This window comes from Arachis hypogaea, chromosome 1, assembly GCF_003086295.3.
Source record: "Arachis hypogaea cultivar Tifrunner chromosome 1, arahy.Tifrunner.gnm2.J5K5, whole genome shotgun sequence".
NCBI lineage: Eukaryota > Viridiplantae > Streptophyta > Magnoliopsida > Fabales > Fabaceae > Arachis > Arachis hypogaea.
Window position 1 is genome coordinate 93,524,632 of NC_092036.1, and position 22,776 is coordinate 93,547,407.

At 35.8% G+C, this 22,776-nt stretch overlaps 2 protein-coding genes across 3 annotated transcripts; one reads left to right on the top strand and one right to left on the bottom strand.

The window, feature by feature from the left end:
- Window positions 1-128: 128 nt before the first annotated feature.
- Window positions 129-9,164, top strand: LOC112696263 (phosphoinositide phosphatase SAC3). Its single transcript, XM_025748930.3, has 16 exons — window positions 129-1,040; window positions 1,737-1,941; window positions 2,026-2,191; window positions 2,616-2,838; window positions 2,981-3,057; window positions 3,400-3,587; window positions 3,709-3,806; window positions 4,082-4,215; window positions 4,329-4,457; window positions 4,693-5,056; window positions 5,648-5,769; window positions 6,243-6,341; window positions 6,966-7,157; window positions 7,595-7,771; window positions 8,032-8,140; window positions 8,435-9,164. Exons 1-16 carry the CDS (start codon window positions 915-917, stop codon window positions 8,561-8,563), a joined length of 2,538 nt encoding a protein of 845 aa, XP_025604715.1. The 5' UTR covers window positions 129-914; the 3' UTR covers window positions 8,564-9,164.
- A 1,277-nt stretch (window positions 9,165-10,441) lies between these two features.
- LOC112696269 (eukaryotic translation initiation factor 3 subunit K) lies at window positions 10,442-12,819 on the bottom strand. Of its 2 annotated transcripts, XM_025748942.2 has the most exons (8): window positions 12,536-12,819; window positions 12,381-12,437; window positions 12,182-12,232; window positions 11,999-12,061; window positions 11,697-11,747; window positions 11,556-11,622; window positions 11,129-11,211; window positions 10,442-10,829 (listed from the first exon to the last, which is right to left on the bottom strand). In XM_025748942.2, exons 1-8 carry the CDS (start codon window positions 12,659-12,661, stop codon window positions 10,626-10,628), a joined length of 702 nt encoding a protein of 233 aa, XP_025604727.1. In that variant the 5' UTR covers window positions 12,662-12,819; the 3' UTR covers window positions 10,442-10,625. The 2 variants fall into 2 exon arrangements, with proteins under 2 accessions (XP_025604727.1, XP_072092697.1); XM_072236596.1 differs by lacking the exon at window positions 12,381-12,437 and having other exon boundaries at window positions 12,182-12,261; window positions 12,513-12,792.
- Window positions 12,820-22,776: the final 9,957 nt, after the last annotated feature.

Genomic DNA, 22,776 nt, shown 5'->3' on the forward strand with positions numbered 1-22,776 from the left:
GGAGTTCGAATTTTGATGGCTAACAACAAATTCTTTAATGAATTCTAATTTGATAGATTAATCCTTGATCTGTGAAAAAATACCGTAAAAAAAAATTAAATATAAATATAAATTATGTATTTTGGAATGGGATGTAGTTTTAAACTTTTAATTGTTGCTCACATCTGCCCTTCTTTTCCACTATCGTTCGGAAGAAAAATAAAATTATTTTTTAAAGAAAAAAATAGAATAAAAAATAGAAAATAAAAAACATTGAATCAATAATTAGAAGCTCTTGTTTCTGCACCCGTGGTTTTCAACTTTTTGTTCTGGAACCTCCGAAATCTTCTCCTTTTTCCAGTTTTCCTTACCCAGTTTTCTGTGCTTGATCTTCTCCTCGTATCTTGTTTTCCCTTTCTAAAAAGATTCCATATTTAAAATACCCACATGCTGTTTCCGCTCTACCCTAAGGTACAAAGGCATATTCCAACTCAATAATAGCAGACATATAGATATATAGATATAGAAAAAGAAAATAAAAATTCAATTTTTTGTTTCTGGGTTGTCAATTTTTTGATCTGGGTGTATTGAAGCTCAAGTGAGGAATACTGGGTCGTTATTGGGTTATATGAGATAGGTGGGTATAGCTGCAAGGCGGTGGGATTGGTGGTTCTGGTGGTGGAGCTGAAATTATGATGGGAGATTAATGATTTCGAATCTGTGTTTGACAAATAATACTGTATCTGAAGCAAGCAACCTAGAGTTCAGGATATGGTTTTGTGTTCTGCAATGCGGCGATTCTGAATTCTGGTAAAAAAAAAAAAAGTTTTTTTTTTCTTCTTCGTTTTTTTGGTGGCACTGTTTGCATGCCATTTTGATAGTTTCCCTGAGCCTGAGGCTCGGGGGAGGGATCTGAAACTGAGACAGAAAGAGTCATGGCGTCTTCAGAGAATGAGCCTTCTCCTCACTCTCCTCCTCCTCCTCCTCCTCCTGCCTCTGAAGAAGTTAGTCTTCCTTCGCACGTTTGTATGCAGAAATTCAGGCTCTACGAGACTCGATCGGTAATCTCCCTTTTCTTATTTCTTTCATATGTTTTGCTAAATTTTATTCTAGTTTGGTATCTGCTATTGTTGTAGTAAGATCTCTTTGAATTCCTCATGTGATTTGTACCGCATCGTTGAAAATTTTGTGTAATTTTTATTTCACTTCAGGTCAAAGATTTTATCAGTGTACTGATTTCTGATTCATATTCATGTAAAGTTAACATGCAAGTGAAAAGGGATTTTTACAGCTTTTATGTATTTATAAGCTTTTGTAGTTATACGGCACTCGTCATCTTGCAACTGGCTATTAGTACTGATATTGCAGTGTTGAATGTTTTTGGATGAAGCATGAAACCAGCTGAGCATTCAAAACATCTGATTTTGCATGGTAGACTGCAATATGCACCATAGAAAGTACTCATAGAGTTTATAACCTCGTTCAGCGTTGTCTTTCTGAAATGTTATTTTTTGTCTTGTCGTTTGAGATTATATTGATGCTTCCTAGTCATTTTTAACCTCGAAGTATTATGTATCTTTTGCCTAAACTCATCTTTTTAAAGTGAGCCTCATTTCAAGCTTTAGATGCTTCGCAGTATGAACTGTTTGGAAGAAATAGTGGGCTATAAGATTGGAAACTTTGTTGAGGTTGCAGTGCTTATTGTCCACTTCTTTTCTTTAAAATGTTTTACCTTTTGAATTTGTTTTATGCCACAGAACTTTTATATGATAGGAAGGGACAAGAGCAGGACATATTGGAGAGTGTTAAAGATTGATCGCCTAGATCCTTGTGAGCTAAACTTGCGTGAAGATTCAACCACATACACAGAAAGTGAATGTTCTGATCTGTTGCGCCGGATACATGAGGGTAACAAGGCCACGGGTGGCCTGAAATTTGTTACAACTTGTTATGGAATTGTTGGTATGTAGATCCATAACGTCTTCTGCGCATGCTGACAAATTATTAGCACTTATCATAATATGTTATTCTGCTTCTATGCTTTAGGGTTCATCAAATTTCTGGGACCTTACTACATGCTGCTTATAACAAAAAGAAGGCAAATTGGTGCAATCTGTGGTCACACAGTATATGCTGTCTCAAAGACTGAGATGATTCCGCTGCCTAATTCTTTGGTTCGGCCTGATATCATCAATTCTAAACACGAAAACAGGTCTTTACAATTCCACATGCTATCAAACTAAGTCTCTTTCTTTTTTCTTCTTTTTTCTAATTTTACTTTCGTCTTTAGTTATCCTGCTGATTATATCCCTCTGTCCGATGTTTACACTCCTCTGTTCATATTTCTTTTAATTTGAACAGAACCTCATGTAAAAATTTCTTGATACATTCTTCCTATTTGATCCAAATATATATAAAATAACTTATAAAACAGTGGCACAGATTTGTTGAGGAGAAATTATTTTGATTGGCAATTTGTCAATGATGAAATAGGACATGATTGTGCTGTGCTAGGTGTTTTTATTTTTCCCTTGTGCCATCATTGAATTTAAACGCAGCATTTTTGCCTCATTTTCTGTTATTCTGGAATGTCACATTTTTTATTACTTATATGATTTTTCTCATCGGTATTTTAGATACAAGAAGCTGCTGTGCACAGTCGACCTTACAAAGGATTTCTTTTTCAGCTACTCATATCACATTATGCGTAGTCTTCAAAGAAACATGTGTGATAATGAGACAGGCCATGTCCTTTATGAGACCATGTTTGTGTGGAATGAATTCTTGACACGAGGAATTAGGAATCACCTCCAGAATACTCTTTGGACAGTTGCTCTAGTTTATGGCTATTTTAAACAGGTGAGATGAACGACACTTTAAAATTCCATTGAATACTGTTAAGCTAGTTGAGTAATCTTTTCAAATATTTGGTGGCTTTACAATTTGCCGAATCCCTGCTATGCCGAGTAACATTATGGTACTTAACTTGTGGCTTTGCTAGGACACACTAACGATATCTGGGCAGGATTTCATACTCACGCTCATTGCAAGGCGATCACGTCATTATGCTGGAACTAGGTCTGTAGTCTTCATTGTGTTATCTTTATCTTTTTAAACACTGTAACTTGTTACAACGTGATCATGTATATTCTGTGGTTGGTTATAGTGTTATACATCTGATTCTATAACATATAGTATGAAACCTTCACAGTATATGAGTTGCCTTTCTCATGATTTGGTCACTATGCCTTTGAAGTTGGAATGTGTAATGGGTACTAGATATGAAATGATACAGAAATGTTCTTTACTTTTGCTTGTAATGCAATCATGAAAATTTGAAGGATGGGTATGGCTGCAAGTGTTCAAGTTCAAATGATACATGCAAATTCATGGCTTTATTTATATATTTTTATTTTGCAGATATTTAAGGCGAGGTGTGAATGAGAATGGTAGAGTTGCTAATGATGTTGAGACAGAACAAATCGTATTTGAAGATGTTCCAGAAGGTCTACCCATCCAAATAAGTTCTGTTGTTCAGAACCGTGGTTCGATCCCTCTTTTCTGGTCGCAGGAAACTTCACGTCTAAATATTAAACCAGATATTATACGTATGTATTCCAATTTCATGAATATGGCAATACTTGGAAAGATATCTTTTCCCCCATAACTTCTTTCCTTTCACGTGTTAGTGTCCTTATGTTTGCTAATAAAAGCATTTCTTCCCACCAGTGTCAAAGAAGGATCAGAATTATCAAGCCACCAGACTTCATTTTGAAAATCTTATGAAAAGATATGGAAATCCCATAATAATTTTAAATTTAATAAAGGTAACTTCCCATAATCCTCCCTATATATTACATGTTATCATATAATCTAATTATCTCAATTTTAGATTTTCTTGCATCTTGGTTGCGATGATACATTGATGTTATATCTGGTAATGTCTTGACTAGCTTTATGTTATAATAATATTTTCTAAAACTCAGAACATTAAATACTAAAATGACAGTAGAAGTTCTGCCGATGGGCTTGGTGTCTTATATTTGACTCATTTACGTTTTATGAGCTTTTTGAGGAGATTAATGATATGCTTTTACAACAGACGCACGAGAAGAAGCCTCGTGAATCCATACTTCGCTCCGAGTTTGCTAATGCAATAGATTTCATTAATAAAGATTTATCTGAGGAGGACAGGCTTAGGTTCCTTCACTGGGATCTGCACAAACATTTTCAAAGGTTGGTGTCTTTCATCTTATCCTTTGATGCGAACTGCATTGTTTGTTCTGAGTAAGCTTATTCAAAAGTGGCTCTTTTATTTTTTCTCTCTTCTTTTGGGGAAAAACTTCCAGCAAAGCTACAAATGTGTTGATGCTTTTGGGCAAAGTGGCTTCATATGCCTTGACATTAACTGGTTTTTTCTACTGCCAAGTACCACCAACATTGAGGTCAGAAGATTATCTCAAATGGCCGTGTACTGAGTAAGTTTTGCATTTCATTACAAATTTTCAATTGCCTTTTCAACATTGTTTAGATTTGTTCTGTGTACTTGTGTAGTGGCTTGAGATAAAACATAAGAAAAGTTATTTACACTTTTTCACAGAACAAAGCAAGCAATGTTAACTAAAAAAGCAATAAATCCTTTGTGGAGAGTTGGAATACTGGAAATTGTTTCACTGGCTTTTCATGTGAACTGATGTTAATTTTGGCTTCCAGTAATGTCGATAAGGAAAGCTTGTCACCTGCTGGACATGTTGGTGATGAAAACGAGGATGCTAATAATTTAGAGAGGAAATCTAGTGGACGAGATAATGATGCTGATGGAAATAATTCTATCAAACCACCCATGTTGCAGAGGGGTGTGCTCAGGACCAATTGCATAGACTGCTTAGATCGCACAAATGTTGCTCAGTATGCATATGGGTTGGCTGCACTTGGCCGCCAGCTCCATGCTTTGGGAGTTATAGAACACCCAAGGATTGACATCAATGATCCCGTAGCTGATGATCTTATGGGGTTTTATGAGCGGATGGGTGATACACTTGCACATCAGTATGGTGGTTCTGCTGCACACAATAAGGTGATTTGTAGTTGCAATTTCAGTCTGCAGTTCAGAGCTTAACCTTGTGAATTGATGTTTTTTGCTACATCAATTTGTGGCCTTCTAAATTATTCTTTGCAGTAGATGAGATAATCATCAACCTACTTGAACTTTTTAATGGGTGGGGGGTTTTTTGTTTTTTTGGGGGGGGGGGGATAAAGAAAGGAGACTTCTTTAATAATCATCCTCAACAATTTTACGGATAAACCAGAGACAGATAATAGCAATTGGATGCTATACAACTGTCTTGTTATCATGTGTCTTTTTTAGGGAACATTGATAAATTTGGCATGATGAATACAACTAATTGATGTTATGCATTATTCAGAGTTGAATCATATTTGCATTTGTGAGAATGGAGTTACCTTGCTGATAGGCTGATCAACATTTAGCTCTTTTTTTATTTCTTTCCTGTTATATTCCGCTTTATCATTAAATGGGCGGAATGAAAGTTGTCATTGGATTGTATATAAAAATTATTTTATTGAATTGATATGTAGTATGGTGTAACATAACAGTTCAGCAGCATTGTCTGATGGTTTTTTTCTTTTAACTATTGTTTCTACGTAGATATTTTCGGAGAGGAGAGGCCAATGGAGAGCTGCAATACAGTCACAGGAGTTCTTTAGGACTCTTCAACGCTATTACAGCAATGCATATATGGATGCTGAGAAACAAGATGCAATTAATGTGTATGGACTGCAATAATGCATTTTCTTATCTTTCATGTGCTTCCAAGTTACATTTGCAGGGGTTGACTTGTATCTATTAATCATAGAATCCTGCTTATCCAGTTTGTTTGTTGCTTGTGTGTTCTGTTTCTACCCTCCCTTCTTTTTTGGAAGAATCTTATAGTATGCTTTTGAGTTGGATATGAATAAATTTCTTTTCATGTAAAGAAGGTTTGATAATACAGGAAAAGGTAAATAAGAATTCTGCTTATACACTGTAAAATAAATTAACAAAACATTGTCGATGGACTGAACTCTCCAATCTCCCTGCATTTCTTGCTTTTGTCTCAAATCATAGCAGGTTTTTGTCTGTCTATTTTTGGCAGTTGATGCCTTTGTTATATATTTCCTGTTAGTAAAGATCTTTCTGTGATCTTCAATGATTACTCTTTTATACAATCATGAGGTGATTCTTTCCTACCTAATTTGCACAGATTCTTGGGAGATTTAGAGCCACATGGTAAACCTGCTCTATGGGAGTTGGGTGCAGATCAGCACTTTGATGCAGGGAGATATCGAGATGATGATGCAAGGTATCTGAACGCTATTTATGTACGAGAAGATACCTTTATTGCATAATTTTCCATGAATCAGTTTTGTGTAAAGGTTTCTACTCTTTAGAACTTAAGCTGTTCGCCATCTCCTTCCTTATAGTATTGCGTGATCTATGAAACTCACCCCGGAAGATAACAAAACCTAAAACTAAATTCTAGTTTAAAAAACTTGGTTAAATTGTTGCATTTAGGAGATATTAGGGGAAAAAAATAGACATATGCCCAGTAGTGGTGATCTTTTATAACAGCCAGTGTAAAATAGTAGTAGTAATAGATCTAGGCTTAAATATCTGAAGTAAATCAAATAACCAGAAATAAGAAAGACTGATGAAATAAATGACATATATGCAGAACATTTGATTAGTATTGGCCCTTTTGATCCTTACAGTACTATGGTCATGTGGGATCATCAAAAGCACAAGTGTCAAGTTTGAGATAATATACAACGAACAAGTCTAGAGAGTATCAGAAATGAGGAGTATATAGATACCACATTCATAATAATTACGACCTTGCTGCAAAATGTCCTGATAACATGCAGCTATTCCATTAAAAATATCTGCTGTTAACCCTTTGTGGTAACTCTGAAATTTTGTTTCTTAGGTCAATTATGAAGAGATCCTTCTCAGACGGAAACATTCTTCGTGATACTTCTACACCTATGTCAGCACCGGATGCCAAGGATGAACAATTCTCAAATGCAAGCATGCCAGACCGATCTGGAGAAGCAAGCAAGCCCTTTTGCGAGTCATCTCCTGATATATCTACTACTGAGAGTGACATGTCATTTTCAAGGTTTTTATTGTCTCCATGCCAATTTGAGTTTCAATCTGTTTCGTACAGGAGATAGTTTGTCAGCATCCCATTTTATGCATCTTCTCTCTTTTGTACTGTGATCATGATTCATGAGAGAATTTAGCAATCTTTCTGTTTGAGAACATCCGTATAGTAACTAACATAATAAATACACATGAACTTGCATAAACCGGAAGATGGAAGAAGTTTATTCCATTCGAGACATTCTTCTCAAACTTTTAGCCTCTGATGTGTTTGAACATTGGAATGCCAATTAAGAGAGTGCAATTTCTAATTTGAAATCTAAACTTTGTTAATAGGCTCCCACCATGCTGATATTAGTTGGAAACTTATGTTGGAATTTTGCCAGTTGCTGCTTTGTCCATACAAGTTCACATGTGATGATATGCAATTTTTTAATTCTTTTCCCAATGTAGGTATACTCCCTCAATGCCTCGGAGACAGCTTTTTGGAGACATGCAACGAGAACGCTTCCATGACAGTGACCATATTTACTATTCTGATCACGGGGATTCTTTCAGCTGCTCCAACTTTGTTGACTTGGATTGGCTATCTTCTTCTGGAAATTCATGTGAAGATGAGCTATATGACAGGTGACACTTTCTAACATTATGTCATTATGTATTCCTTCCATCAAGAATGTTGTATTGTGGGAAAGAATATAAGAGCACAATGGGGTATGGTTAGATTTTATAAATTTTATAGTGAAGTATCTCTCACTGAGTATATCGGGGTGCTAGTAACTCCTGATTTCTGATCATCTCCAAAATTTGTTGTATTTCTGTCCTTCCTTTGAGAGATATATTCTCATTTTAACAAAAAACAGTTGTGTTTATCTTTCAACTGAAAGCAGGTCATCAATTACCAACTCTCCAGTTACCGGGCTTTCTTCAGAAAATATTACCAATGGAATGGTAGAAGCTGCTCCATCCACTAGTGATTTGGCCAGTTCCAGCCTCAAGGTTTTTACTACCCTTCTGATTATACTATAATATTAGATTCCACTAAAATGCAATGTATCTAGTTCTTGTAGCATAGATCTTGTTTAAACCCAGCAGGCACTTGCCTTTTATAAAAACGAAGGATTTATCCTGTTTGGGAAGGAAACCAAAACAGACCAAATAAAAAATCAATCCCGTTCTTGGACCAGTAGGAGTATACCGATTAAAAATGATCATAGTAGGTGTCACCATATGTCAAGTGTGTGACATCCCTGAGGGAATACAAGTAATAATTCTGTGAAATATAATTATCAGGGAAGGGAACGAGCTGAATCGGAGTTATCTTGCGGTAATGCACAAAATGATGCCAAGTCCAACGTGCCGGATGAATTCCCTGACACTTTTGTTGAATGGGTAACTTATGGTCAGACACTTTGCCATTGAGAACATCTGCAAGCAAGCAATGATAGTAACGAACATCTTTCCCATTGAGTTGGCGTCCTCTGCTTGATTAGAAGAACACTAGAAAGAGCTCAATGATAAGGAAAGGGGCTACATTTGAGTAGGCTTCTCTGTAAGATGCTAAGGAAGAATCCTGGGGCCTTTCTTGGTAGTGACATGCAGCATTAGTTGGTGCAAAATCTCCATCAAATCCCAAGAAGCATAGCAAAAAAGAGTACATAGCAAACGGTTGTAAAAATTCTTCTAAGTTTTCCCGCTCTTATCTCCTTTATTGATCATGTTGTTTCCCTGCAGCTGGCTGTATTTCTTAACCCTTTTCACCAGTTAAAATATGATAGTAGGTGCACTTGTACATATCGTTACCCTGTCTAGTGGGACCTCCACTTCTTAGAATTGCAGTTAATTGATTCTTTTTAATAACTTACTGCAATGTATAATTCATGAGAACACTGTTATTTGGGCTTAGTACCAATAGTAGTGTTTTTCTGTTTTGCGGTTCTTAGGAAAAGCAATAAATTTCCTGTAAACTCCAAATTACCCTACCCAATGCTACTTTTTTCTATGATACTGATCATTTTGTAAACTACTGAAGAGCCTAACTTATTTAGTTTCATTGCAAACTGGTTCAGTTTCTAGTTGGATCACAACACGAGCACTATTGAATTGGTGCTCAAAAGTCAAAAGATTCAGGTGTCAACAAAAAGTCAAAAATAACCTTGATAAATTCGGATGACAAAAATGTGCTTTTAACATTAAATGTTGGTCTGGCTAATGGGGTAGTTGATCTGGCCAACTGTTTTAGTCTTTCATTATTTGTGTTATTTTTAATTAATTTTAACAATGTACAAGCTGGAAATACAAAAGCCCCAATTCAATTTGGGTGAACCCTAAACACTAATAGTTCAGTTGTCACTCTCCCTTCTGTAGCGGTTCTTGGTTGCAAATCATGGAGCAAGATGGAGACATGGTGCGAGCAAAGTGCATAGCAAGAAAGTCCAAGACACTACCAACAAAGAAAGAAGATACTTCTCAACACGGTAGCCAAAGATTTGATGTACAAGCCACAAGTTGATTAATGATTACCTCAAATTGAATAAATGAACTCGAAATGAAACGGAACAAAAAACAATTATGAATCGTAGTAGGTGAAAGCTGAGAGGTGAAAAAGACTAAGCATTAAAGAAGTGAAAATTATTTAAAATGCCACATAAGTAATGAAAGATTAAGAGTTAGCATCCATTCCGTTAGCTAGATCAGCATTCAACATTGTCGGAAATGAAATTCATTGATGAATGGGTACGTATGTCAAATTAAAAACTTTTTTGTCATTCAAATTTTTTAAGGTTGTTTTTATCAAATCTTTTGAGTTTCGATTTAGTAGATAACTCTTAAATTTTAGGCACATATGCTAGTGAAATTCTAAGCTGGAAAGTTCACAAGGAAAAGAATTCTTCACGCTATCGTAAGAAATAAAAACCAAGGTGCAATGAGTCGCAACTGGTTTTCTCGCCTAATACATGTTAGGCCACAGAATTCAAGGCCATAACAAAATTTATTCCGTCTTTATGTACTAAAATTAACTACTAAAATCACCTATTATTTATGTGTATAAATACATATTTAGTTAGTTTTCAATGTATATTTTATATTTTATATTTTATATAAAATACAGAATTCAATGTATTTTATATTCTAACATGTATTTTATAGTAGTAACTGATTTTAATGTATACATAACATAGTTGTTATTTAATAATTACACTTAAATCTAGTAGGTAAAACAAGAAGCTCAATAATAATAATGCTGCCCCGTTTCAATACCAAAAAAATAACAATAAAAATAAAAAGCAGCAGCTGCTATTTAGTGGATAATTAATCGCATTAAAGAAAATTAATTCTCCCGATATTAATGCAAAATCTGAGCAAACTACGATATAAGTCCACCAAATATCAAACTAAAGCAAGGCGCACCACTAGATTTTGTTGCAACTGATCTCAAATTTCCAGTGGAATAAATAAAAAATGTAGTCCAGCTGTGGAAAAGTCAACTAAGAATGGGAAAGATGCGAGTAATATGCTCCAATGGTACACTATCTGAGGAATTTTTCTTCAAAACTGGGTCATTAAATTCATTTTTGGGAAGGACAATGAGCTGACCCTTGCCTTGGCTCTTCTCTATGACCCAACCATAGTTGGCTACTTGGTGCTCGAGGAATTTGTCCAAGGATAAACCTTCTATGTTGATTGCCTGTGCATTTCACAAAGAACAAACCATTTTAAAATTTGTAGTTACAGAGATCAATGCAACAATCATACTCGTATTACAAAGTAATGAAAACAAAAACAATCTTCATACAAACCACGGTTCCCAACAAACTTCAGAACACCAGTCAACAGTAATATTAAACCCTAGTATTGTTGTACTATAAACATGTGTCATCCCATCACCTCAAACATGTTCAACTAGCACTTAGAGAATGTGTACTTGGTTCCAGCGATATATGAACTCAAGCTTCAACAATGCTACAAGCACAATTACAAGCATACCTCAGCAAGCACAGTTCTAGGAACCTTTTGGTAAGTCAAGGAAAGGACATGAATAGCATAGCCTTGGACTGCCTGCTCAAATCCTGCATTTTGAATTTTTGATTACCAATTGAAGTCAGTGTCTTATGACAAACATGAGCACTAAGAGTGAACATATGACAGCATTTTGTAATAGTAGTAAATTATGTAATGATATATCATATACATGCTTAATTTCAAGACAAACAAGCTTCCCAATGGCACTTGACACAACTAATCAGATGGAGCAAAGTATACTTAAGCAGTAACAGCATGACCAAACTTTAAATTCTTGTGAATAGAAATTTCAAATCTATCTACTGGTTTACATTCTTCAAAATTCATTGATTGGTAAACAGCCAATAATCATTATTCCATGAATTATAAAATAAAATACATAATGTAATACCTGGAACGGCATCAACTATATGACGATTTTTTGCTGCTTCATCCCAGAACTGACGAAACCTTCCTGTCTGAGGAGTAGACAAGGATTAGCTTATAATTTCAAACAAGTGCCCAAGGCTAGAATAACAAAGCTGTTGCATACCTCCAAATAGTGTGACAGAACAATCAGTGTCTTAAACTGCTCCTCCATTTGCTAAGAATCACAAATAAAAAAAAATATTAACATCGCACAAAGTGTGATAAAAGAAAAACAAAACTGAACTAATCATCAACACAATGAGCCCAATTCAAATACAAATGCAACATTCCTGGAACACCAGTGGCTGCAAAACTCCTTTCTGATTTTGTAAACTTAGTTATAAATTCATTTATTCAAATCTCTACTTATATGTACAGAAAATCAATAAGAACTGCTGCAAGAGGAGACTAGTTCGAGAAACATACCACCCGCTCAGGAATCAAAAAGAGACACAGGCTGAAATCTGGAGCTGGCATTGCCATAAGGGCCTGTTCACAAACAAACAAGTAAATAAGAGATTTAATCATGTGCTGACATAAACTATCACAACAAGCAATACAAATAGTGCCATGAAATCGAAACCAGACACAAAAGCGTATTAAGCACACCTTAACCAAAATGCGGGCTACAATCTGAGAACTCATTTTATCCGGTTCAAACTGCAGTGATAAATCCAAAGGGAAAAAAACTATTATTTGTGAACCAGCAACAACTTCGTGAGATGAATTAAGTAATTGATCCTAAAACCAGTGACGAAATAAAAAAAAAAAATAATAGTAACGAAAATTATAATAAATAACTATTTACCTGGTAGAGGCGAAGAAGGCAGAGATTTGCGTCGAGGCTGTAGGTTTGCGACGAGACCTGGTGAAAAACAAAAAGGAATTTGTGATGTTGAGAGACTTTTACATGATATAAGAAAAACCCAAAGAAGAAGACGGGGGGAGGAGGGGAATAGGAACCTGTTCGTTGACATAGTTTTCGAGATCGGCAAGAATATCGGGATTATATCGATTTACGGCAACAAGCTGCTCTACTGTGTATGCAACCGGCGGCTGCTGCTGCTGCTTTGGTGCTTCTCTTCCCATCTTTTTCTTTTACCAACGTCTCTCTCTCTCTTTCGATCTCTCTCTCGATCTCTACCTGTGTTTTCTGGACTGAGGTAAACAGATGATGCGAAAACCCTAGTTACTTTAACTCAATTATCTTACCAACTCCAAAGTCCAACACACCCTTTAGTAAACCCTTTTTTTGCCGTGGATTTGCGACTTTGTTTGGAATTTTTTTTTAATTTACTTTTTATGCATTGTTATTTATTAGTATAAATAAATTTTATATACATTTAATTATATAATATTATATTAACGAAAATAATTTATTTATCATTCAAAAGATATGATTAGATGAATATGTGTCATACTAATACATCAAAATTTAATTCAATAGTATATTTAATTAACTCAAATTATTAAAATTGTTAAATTAATTTTTAATTATATTTTAAAAATTGTTAAAACTTGTGATTATATTTAAAAAGATGTTTATTCTTATTATAGGATATAGAAAACAAAATTGAAATGTTATTCATTTCACAATAAACTTATATTCTAGTTGGCTTAATAATGTTACTTTTTTATTGATTATTGTTAAATTACGCTTAACTTTGTATGCTTATTTTTATATGATCAAGAGAAATAAATAATATGGAGGGGTAATTTAGATATAAGAAAATAGTGGCATTTGTTACGATATGGATGCATAAGGATGAATGTTTATTTATGGGTGAATCTGATTTTCTATATTGGAAGGAACAAATTCACATGACATAGCATAATTAATAAAGTTTGAACGTAGAATTTATTTGCCTATAAAAAAATGGACGAAACAAAAAAATTTTATACATATAATTATAAAAACTCCTTTTTCTCTCTCCCTTTACAACAATAAAATTATCTTCTCTCTTTATACACTATTAATAATTTCTCTTTATCTATCTTTACGTTACTACATATAAATATATAAATTATTTTATCAAGTTAATTATATTAATATTAGAGTCTTCTATTTACATATCTTTATTTTATATTTAGAACATCTTTCTTATTTATTTCACAACACGTTATCAGCACGAGATTCTGATCAAATTTTTAGGAAGACTCAGGTAACAAATTTTTATTATGTCGAAACTCTCTCATCTTGAATTCAATACTCTTGATATATATGGAAACAATTATTTATCATGGATATTAGATGCTGAAATCCATCTTGATTCAATGGATCTTGGAGATATCATTAAGGCTGAAAATAATGCATCTCAGAAGGATAAAGCCAAAGCCATGATTTCCTTTCGTCGTCATCTTGATGAAAGATTGAAAAATGAATATCTCACATTAAAAGATCTTGCAGATCTTTGGAAAGACCTTGAAGAAAGGTATAATCATAAAAAAGCGGTGATACTTCCTCAATCCCGATATGAATTGACGCACTTATGTCTACAAGATTTTAAATCTATAAATGAATATAATTCTGCAATGTTTCGAATCACCTCACGAATGAAATTATGTGGGAAAAAGATAACTGATCATGATATATTGGAGAAAACTTTCTCAACCTTCCATGCCTCGAATGTGCTCCTGCAGCAGCAGTATCGAGAAAAAAGATTTAAAAAATATTCTGAGTTAATTTCTTGCCTTCTTGTTGCTGAACGCAATAATAAGTTGCTTTTAAAAAATCACGAAGCGCGCCCAGCTGGCGCCACCCCATTTTCTGAAGTAAATGCGATAAATTATTATCCCAAAAGAGGTAAATGGCAAAGTTTTAATAACAAGAAAAACTATGGACGGAAAAAGAATTATGTTCAAAAGAGAGGATCTCACCAGAAGTGGGATAAAAAAAAGAAATATCGGGTAGAGTAAATCAACAGAGGATAAGTGTTTCTGTTATGGTGGAAAGGGTCATTGGTCACGTACCTGCCGTACCCCAAGGCACCTAGTTGATCTTTACCAGGCATTTTTGAAAAAGGACGACAAGGGAAAAGAGTCGAATTTCGTTTCAAATGATGCTGAAAATTCCACCACTCATTATGATGTATCTGATTTCTTTGAGGATCCTGAAGAAAATATCGGTCGTTTGATCAATGATGGAATAGTTTAATGTGTGAGATTAATAAGTATTCATGTAAATAAATAATGTAAAGAACTTATTATTTAAGTTTTATTTTCTATGTATTTAAGTTTCAAATATGATGTATATAAATAATGAAATATTAATGTTTATGAATTTTGAAAACATTAAAAATGTCATGTTTTAAAATAAAATTTCAGTATATGACATTTTTTTATATGCAGTATTTCTTAGAAAAATAATTTCGATCAAGTATTCAATTTAACTGTGCATACTACTCATTTTATTATTATTTGAAGAGAATGGCAAGGATATGTAATGAAGATGTATGCCTTGCGATAGTGCAGGTTCGCAGACTATTCTCAAAAATGATATATATTTTACCTATCTTGTGCCAAAAGAAGAATGTATTAATACTATTATTGGCTCAGGCAATGTGATAGAAGGCTCCGGAAGAGCTATAATTTTGTTTCCTGGAGGAACAAAATTCATAATTGATGGTTTCAGTGGCTAAGAGAAGGGGGGTTGAATCTTAGCCCCTTTTTGCTTGCTAACACTTGCTGGACTTAGAAGAGACTTTTCTGTTTTATCTCGTCCCTAGCCACGAGACATTTTCATTTTGTCTCGTCACTTGACACGAGACATTTTTGATTTTTCATCTGAACAGTAAAAACAGAATTGAAGTAGGAAGAAAGAGAGAAGATTACACCCAGATATATCCTGGTTCAGCTGCTAAGTGCAGTGCAGCCTACATCCAGTCTCCATCACAACAATGATGGAATTTCACTATAATCATCCAGATTACAACTTGTAAAGTGCTAACCCAACTTACAAGGGGATTCCCACAGATTCATGAAACACAACACATATGTACAAAGGAACTCTAAGACATCTATGGCTTTTTCTTTTAATTTTGCACTCTCTGCCTTTTTCCGCTCTATGGCTTTTTCTTACAAACCTCACTGTTTGCCTTTTTCCATGAGACTCAAGACATGACAAAATTAAACAGAAAAATACAAAACAGAAAACATTGAAGGAGAAGAAGAACTGCTAGCTTAGGTAGCTCTGAGACTTATGTGCCTTGCACTCTCAAATCTTACTCCTTGCTTCAAACCATGACTGTTCACCCCTTTTATAGAGAAGTGAAGCCTTCACGGTTGAAACACGAACCCGAGCTCAGCTTCTTTTCCTTCATCACAAAATCGGTTCGGCCACACAGAGAGAAGAGGTAACTTATGCAAAAACCAACATGCAAATACCTCTAGTCCTTCCTTGGTCATCACTCTTCATCAATCCGAGCACTCCATCCTTGGCTTCCTCTCCAAGATGGATTTTTGGCCCTTGATGCTTCATGATGATGATGACTTCATCTGCTTCAATCTCTGCCTTCAACCATCACTTCGCCACTCTAGCTACTCCCTGTGGTGGTTGAGCAGAATCAAAGACAAGCCACGCCTCCAAGATCTTTCTTGCTGGCCGAATCTTCATCCTTCCTTTTTGAGCATGAAGGATCTGAGATTACCTCACCAAATCTTACCAGATTAGGTGATAATCTCAGCCACAGCTCTTTTTTATTTTAGTATGTTTTCTTGCCATCATTAGCTTGATGGTCTGGATGCATGCTTTCCTTTCCTTTTGGTAGCTCCAAGTAGCTTCCATGGATTCCTGGTTAATAACCGGAGAAGGAAGAAGAAAGGGATGAGAGAGAAGATAGAAAATATTCAATGGATTTGAACAATAATCAATGAACAAAGAGAGAGAATAAAAGTGAATTAAGTTTCCCACTTCCCTTTGTTGAGTAGCGTGAAGTGTCATAATAGCCATCAAATCAATCTTCTCTTTCTTTCTTATGTTTCCAATGCATTAATTAAGTTTGAATTCCATTCAAAGAAAATGGATGGAATCTGTTTGGGAAGCATGAAAGGATTCGAATAAGGCATGGAAACATTCATTGAAATTGGGCTTGCTAACAATAGATTTTCATTTTGGCCCAAATTTTATTTTCCCTTCAGACCATAGCATGCTTTGAAACACATTGGGCTTATTGAATTTCGGCCCACTAAAAGCATTTGCTTTCCTGGTAATTTTGGTTTCGGATCAACACATGAAGCTTTCATCAAAAATAAATATGGGCTCAGTTGTGATAACATTTTGTTTTTTTTTTTTCAGCCCAACACAAATCTGCACAACAAAATTATTAATCAATATATATTAAATAAAGATCAAATTAATAATTTTGTAATTAATTATTTTAATAATGTTTAGTCATCACAAATATTAATTTAGAGTTTTCCAAACTCATCAATCTCCCCCTTGATGACAATGAAATGGAAAGAAATTTAAAGATTGAGTACGAGTACTCCCTTTGAAGATTGAATTTCTCCCCCTTTCAAATTATCACATGACTCCCCCTTGATGTATGCTATTTTACCAAGGGAAGCACTAAACCTGTGACATTTAAAATCAAGCTTCAAGTAACAATGTTATTTAGCAAATTTTATGATGCCAAATGCTTGATTTATGAGCAGTTTTAATTGATAATCAAAACTCATTTGATATCATAAACTGATTTACTGCTCAACATACATCAACTAAGCTCAAACAGTGTTGTTCAAAAAAAATTCAATTATTTTCCAGTCAAGGTATCAGAGCTATATCATTCAAGTAAGGAAAATATTTTTGAATCTCATATGAACAAAACATGGCAGCTGTTAGATATCACAGTTTAAAGGAACTACCAAACATATGTTTTCAGATCAATATATTTACCAAGATGAATAAGAATATTCCAAATAAAAACATGTTCATCAAGATAAATCAACACTCAGGCATTCAATAAATCAAACATCATTATAAACCAAATGCCAAATGCAATAAGCATCAGTAACCATAGTGAAACAAATATGATGATAACATGCATCCTTTAAACAAGGGTGATCATGAATTTTCATCAATTGAAAATTTCATCCCCTGTTTTCATTATCCTCCCCCTGTTTCATTAGTTCCAAATTTCAATTTTGGAGACTAGTTTTCCTCCCCCTTTTGTCATCAAGGGGCACCTGCACCAAATATGAATAATACCACAAAATATTCATAACAAAAGTAACAAGAGTGTGTCAAAGTATCACAGAGCAGGGAGTTTCAAGTCATGCTCATACAAAAAATAGATTGAGCCTAATAGAGCAAATATCAAATAAAAGGAAAACAGTCATTAATCATCAGACAAATTATAATCAGAGTCTGCAACATCTTCTTCACTGCCAGCGCCCAGATCCTTTTCCAAGTTTTCCAGCATCATGCCCACTCGCTCTTTACATCTCCCCCAAGCACGTTCATTTTCATAGGCTAGCTTTCGAGAAGCCCTATGGAATTGAATCATGAGTGTAGACATGTTAGAGAATTCGGTGAGGATTTCCCTTGTTGACTCGGTTGCTTTGGAGGATTCAAACTGGCTTTCAAGGTCACTGTCCATTGGCATTGGCATTGATGGTTTCAGTGGCTAAGAGAAGGGGGGTTGAATCTTAGCCCCTTTTTGCTTGCTAACACTTGCTGGACTTAGAAGAGACTTTTCTGTTTTATCTCGTCCCTAGCCACGAGACATTTTCATTTTGTCTCGTCACTTGACACGAGACATTTTTTATTTTTCATCTGAACAGTAAAAACAGAATTGAAGTAGGAAGAAAGAGAGAATATTACACCCAGATATATCCTGGTTCAGCTGCTAAGTGCAGTGCAGCCTACATCCAGTCTCCATCACAACAATGATGGAATTTCACTATAATCATCCAGATTACAACTTGTAAAGTGCTAACCCAACTTACAAGGGAATTCCCACAGAATCATGAAACACAACACAGATGTACAAAGGAACTCTAAGACATCTATGGCTTTTTCTTTTAATTTTGTACTCTCTGCCTTTTTCCGCTCTATGGCTTTTTCTTACAAACCTCACTGTTTGCCTTTTTCCATGAGACTCAAGACATGACAAAATTAAACAGAAAAATACAAAATAGAAAACATTGAAGGAGAAGAAGAACTGCTAGCTTAGGTAGCTCTGAGACTTCTGTGCCTTGCACTCTCAAATTTTACTCCTTGCTTCAAACCATGACTGTTCACCCCTTTTATAGAGAAAGTGAAGCCTTCACGGTTGAAACACGAACCCGAGCTCAGCTTCTTTTCCTTCATCACAAAATCGGTTCGGCCACACAGAGAGAAGAGGCAACTTATGCAAAAACCAACATGCAAATACCTCTAGTCCTTCCTTGGTCATCACTCTTCATCAATCCGAGCACTCCATCCTTGGCTTCCTCTCCAAGATGGATTTCTGGCCCTTGATGCTTCATGATGATGATGACTTCATCTGCTTCAATCTCTGCCTTCAACCATCACTTCGCCACTCTAGCTACTCCCTGTGGTGGTTGAGCAGAATCAAAGACAAGCCACGCCTCCAAGATCTTTCTTGCTGGCCGAATCTTCATCCTTCCTTTTTGAGCATGAAGGATCCGAGATTACCTCACCAAATCTTACCAGATTAGGTGATAATCTCAGCCACAGCTCTTTTTTATTTTAGTATGTTTTCTTGCCATCATTAGCTTGATGGTCTTGATGCATGCTTTCCTTTCCTTTCGGTAGCTCCAAGTAGCTTCCATAGATTCCTGGTTAATAACCGGAGAAGGAAGAAGAAAGGGATGAGAGAGAAGAGAGAAAATATTCAATGGATTTGAACAATAATCAATGAACAAAGAGAGAGAATAAAAGTGAATTAAGTTTCCCACTTCCCTTTGTTGAGTAGCGTGAAGTGTCATAATAGCCATCAAATCAATCTTCTCTTTCTTTCTTATGTTTCCAATGCATTAATTAAGTTTGAATTCCATTTCAAAGAAAAGGGATGGAATCCGTTTGGGAAGCATGAAAGGATTCGAATAACGCATGGAAACATTCATTGAAATTGGGCTTGCTAACAATAGATTTTCATTTTGGCCCAAATTTTATTTTCCCTTCAGACCATAGCATGCTTTGAAACACATTGGGCTTATTGAATTTCGGCCAACTAAAAGCATTTGCTTTCCTGGTAATTTTGGTTTCGGATCAACACTGGAAGCTTTCATCAAAAATAAATATGGGCTCAGTTGTGATAACATTTTGTTTTTTTTTTTCGGCCCAACACAAATCTGCACAATGTAATACCCGGTCTAACCGAAATTAATTAAATAATGAGTTAAGTAGGAGCGAATATGGTTGGAATATTTGGCAATTGGAATTTGATGATTTAAATATGATTTTTGGATTCAGTGAATTTTTCCGAGTCGGAAGACATAGTTTTCTGCGTAAAAGCGCGCAGTGGAATTTTGACCGGCAGTACCGGCTGAGACCTGTCTGGTACTGCAGCTGAGAAAATTGATTATGAGTAAATAAGATTAAGAAATGAGGAATTATAATTAGGGGAGGTAGAAATATTTGAAGTGCGATTTAGAGCGCTAATCTTAAAGGTTTTGGTCCAAAATTGGGCCAACGGACAAAAATAAGTGAATTGGGCCTAAGTGGGCCCAAGACCCAACATATATAAACATTAGTTATGAGCATTTCAGCTCATTTTTACCCTAAAAGAGAGGTTGGGGCGCTGAAATAGTGAAGAGAGGAGAGAAGAGAGAAAACCTAACTCTCTTTGATCTTCAAATCACCATAACTTGAGCTACGGAGCTCCGATTGACGAGCCGTTTGCGGCCACGCGTCGCTCTTCTCATCCTCTACAATTCTATCTAAGTTTTGTGGTGAATATTCTATTCATCTCTGCCCAGTTTTCGAAATTCCCCACTGTTACACGTTTTTGGGAAGTTAGTGTTGAAATCTTGTGATTTTGGGTGTTTAGGGATACTCCAACATGGATTCTAAGTGGGTTATATCCCTACTTCATATGGGCTGAGGTAAGAAGTGCTCAAACTCTTGTGATTTATCATCTTTATGAGCCCTAGGTTGATGTATGTATGTAATATTGGTTATGTTAGTGCATTTGATGGTTTTGGTGCACGATTGGGAGATTGGTGTTGCTTGAGGAGCTTTGGTGAGGCTTGGAGCTAAGGTTGGTGGAGACTCCCAAAGAAGAGGCTCAATTGATTTGGCTACAAGAGGTACGGTTTAAGTTTCATTTAAGTACCGTGTGGTGTGATGAGAATTCCTAGGCTAGATGCCCCTAGGATTAAGTTTGGATTGTGTAAATGGTTGGTACTAATATGCATAGTGGTATGTAATGTGAATTAATGATTGGGTTGAGAATTGTGTGGCCTTGTATGTTTGGTGTATTGAGAATTGAATGTATGGGGTAATGAGTATTGATTTGTGGTTTATGCTTTTAAATTGTGAAATTGGGCCAGAGGCCGTAAATTTTGGGCCGGAGGCCGGTAAGAGGTAAGGAAGGTAAGTTGATGTGTGCATTGTATAATGACACAAGTGATTGTATGGATTTTAGATAATGAATATATGAATGATTGGGTTGGTTATTGAATAATGAGGTTTGAGGAGTTGAAGTATAGAAATTGGTAATTTTGGGCGAAATTGTATAGATGAGGTATGTTTGGTTTTGGTTGAGGTATGTTATGTGGTCATATATGTGATCATGATTATTGATGCCTTGATGGTATGATGATGCATAAGAGATATGTATGTTGTGGTATATACTTGAGAAATGATTAAGGTTGATTTGTGGGTGAAATCATGTGACAGTGAGTATAATATTGATTATGTGTAATGATGATTGATTTGGAAATAGTATTGTTGGAAATTGGGATGAGAAAAGATGTATGACATGTTAATGTGTTTGTAATTTAGTCATTTGTTTGAGATGGGTAAAAATGGTTATATGGCGGTTTTGTGCATCGTGGTAATGTGTCAATGTGTGAGTCGAGGAGGCTTGACGTTGAATTTGATACATTTCAATTGATTTCAAAGAAAAGGGATGAAATTGGCATGTTTTGATTGATTTTGAAAAGGGTTGGAAATTGTTTGTTTTTGAAATGGCACTTTGTGGTTTTTATGAAAAACATGGTTTTTGGGCATACTTTGGTGAGACATAACTTGGACTACGGATCTCTGTTTTGCGCCAAATCTATTTAGAAATGAAATGGGATCCGGGATGTCCATGCCGTTCGAAGAACGGATGAAAAATGATTTAAAATGAGGAAGTTATGTCCATTGGAAGATTGGGGTCTAAATCTGTGAATTCTGCAGTTTTTAACTTAGAAAATTTTTAGCAGAATAACCCCTTGCGCGTGGGCGCACTTGGCGCGTACGCGCCGATCTTCCAGAAAGCGCCATCCACGCGTGCGCGTGATGTGCGCGGGCGCGCTGATAGTGCTGCACCCCAATGCCCAGCCATTTTCCAGAGAGTTGTGCCAGAACTGTGCCAGCTTTGTGCCTGGGGCACGAGAGTATCCACGCGTACGCGTGGTTGACGCGTGCGCGTCGATTTGGCAAATTTTTAATCCACGCGTTAGCGTGCATGACGCTTGCGCGTCGATGAGTTTTTAAGGCCATCCACGCGTGCGCGTGGAGTACGCGTACGCGTGGCATTGTTTTCATGCCAAAGTTGATGTTTGAGTTTTAAAAGCTAAATCTCATACTTCTAAGCCTCCGATCTCACCCCTTATGTATTAAATCATTATGATATGCCTAGCAATGAGAAAGGAGCTAGGGGATGTGGTAACTTGCGAGTGAAGCAAGGGAAAAAGTTATGATCAATGGTGATCAACGATGATTATATGAGACATGGAGGATGGCGGTAGGAGTACCGTGTATGCCATGAGCCGAAGGGCTATATTTATTGATAAATGGCTGGTTCTTGATTGAACCATGAGCCGGATGGCTGAGTTATTGCCGGGTCACGGCAAAGCCATTATTGATTATGGCTGAGTATAAATGCATATATGATTAATGAATGAATGTGTTAAATGGATAATAATGGAAAATGTTGAAATGTGATGTGTAACCCCGGGTAGTAGGCAGTGGCGTTGTCCACTTGCTCCGGGTATGAGACGAAAAATGATGTTTATAATAAATGAGTTAATTATGGAGTTTTGAATGAATG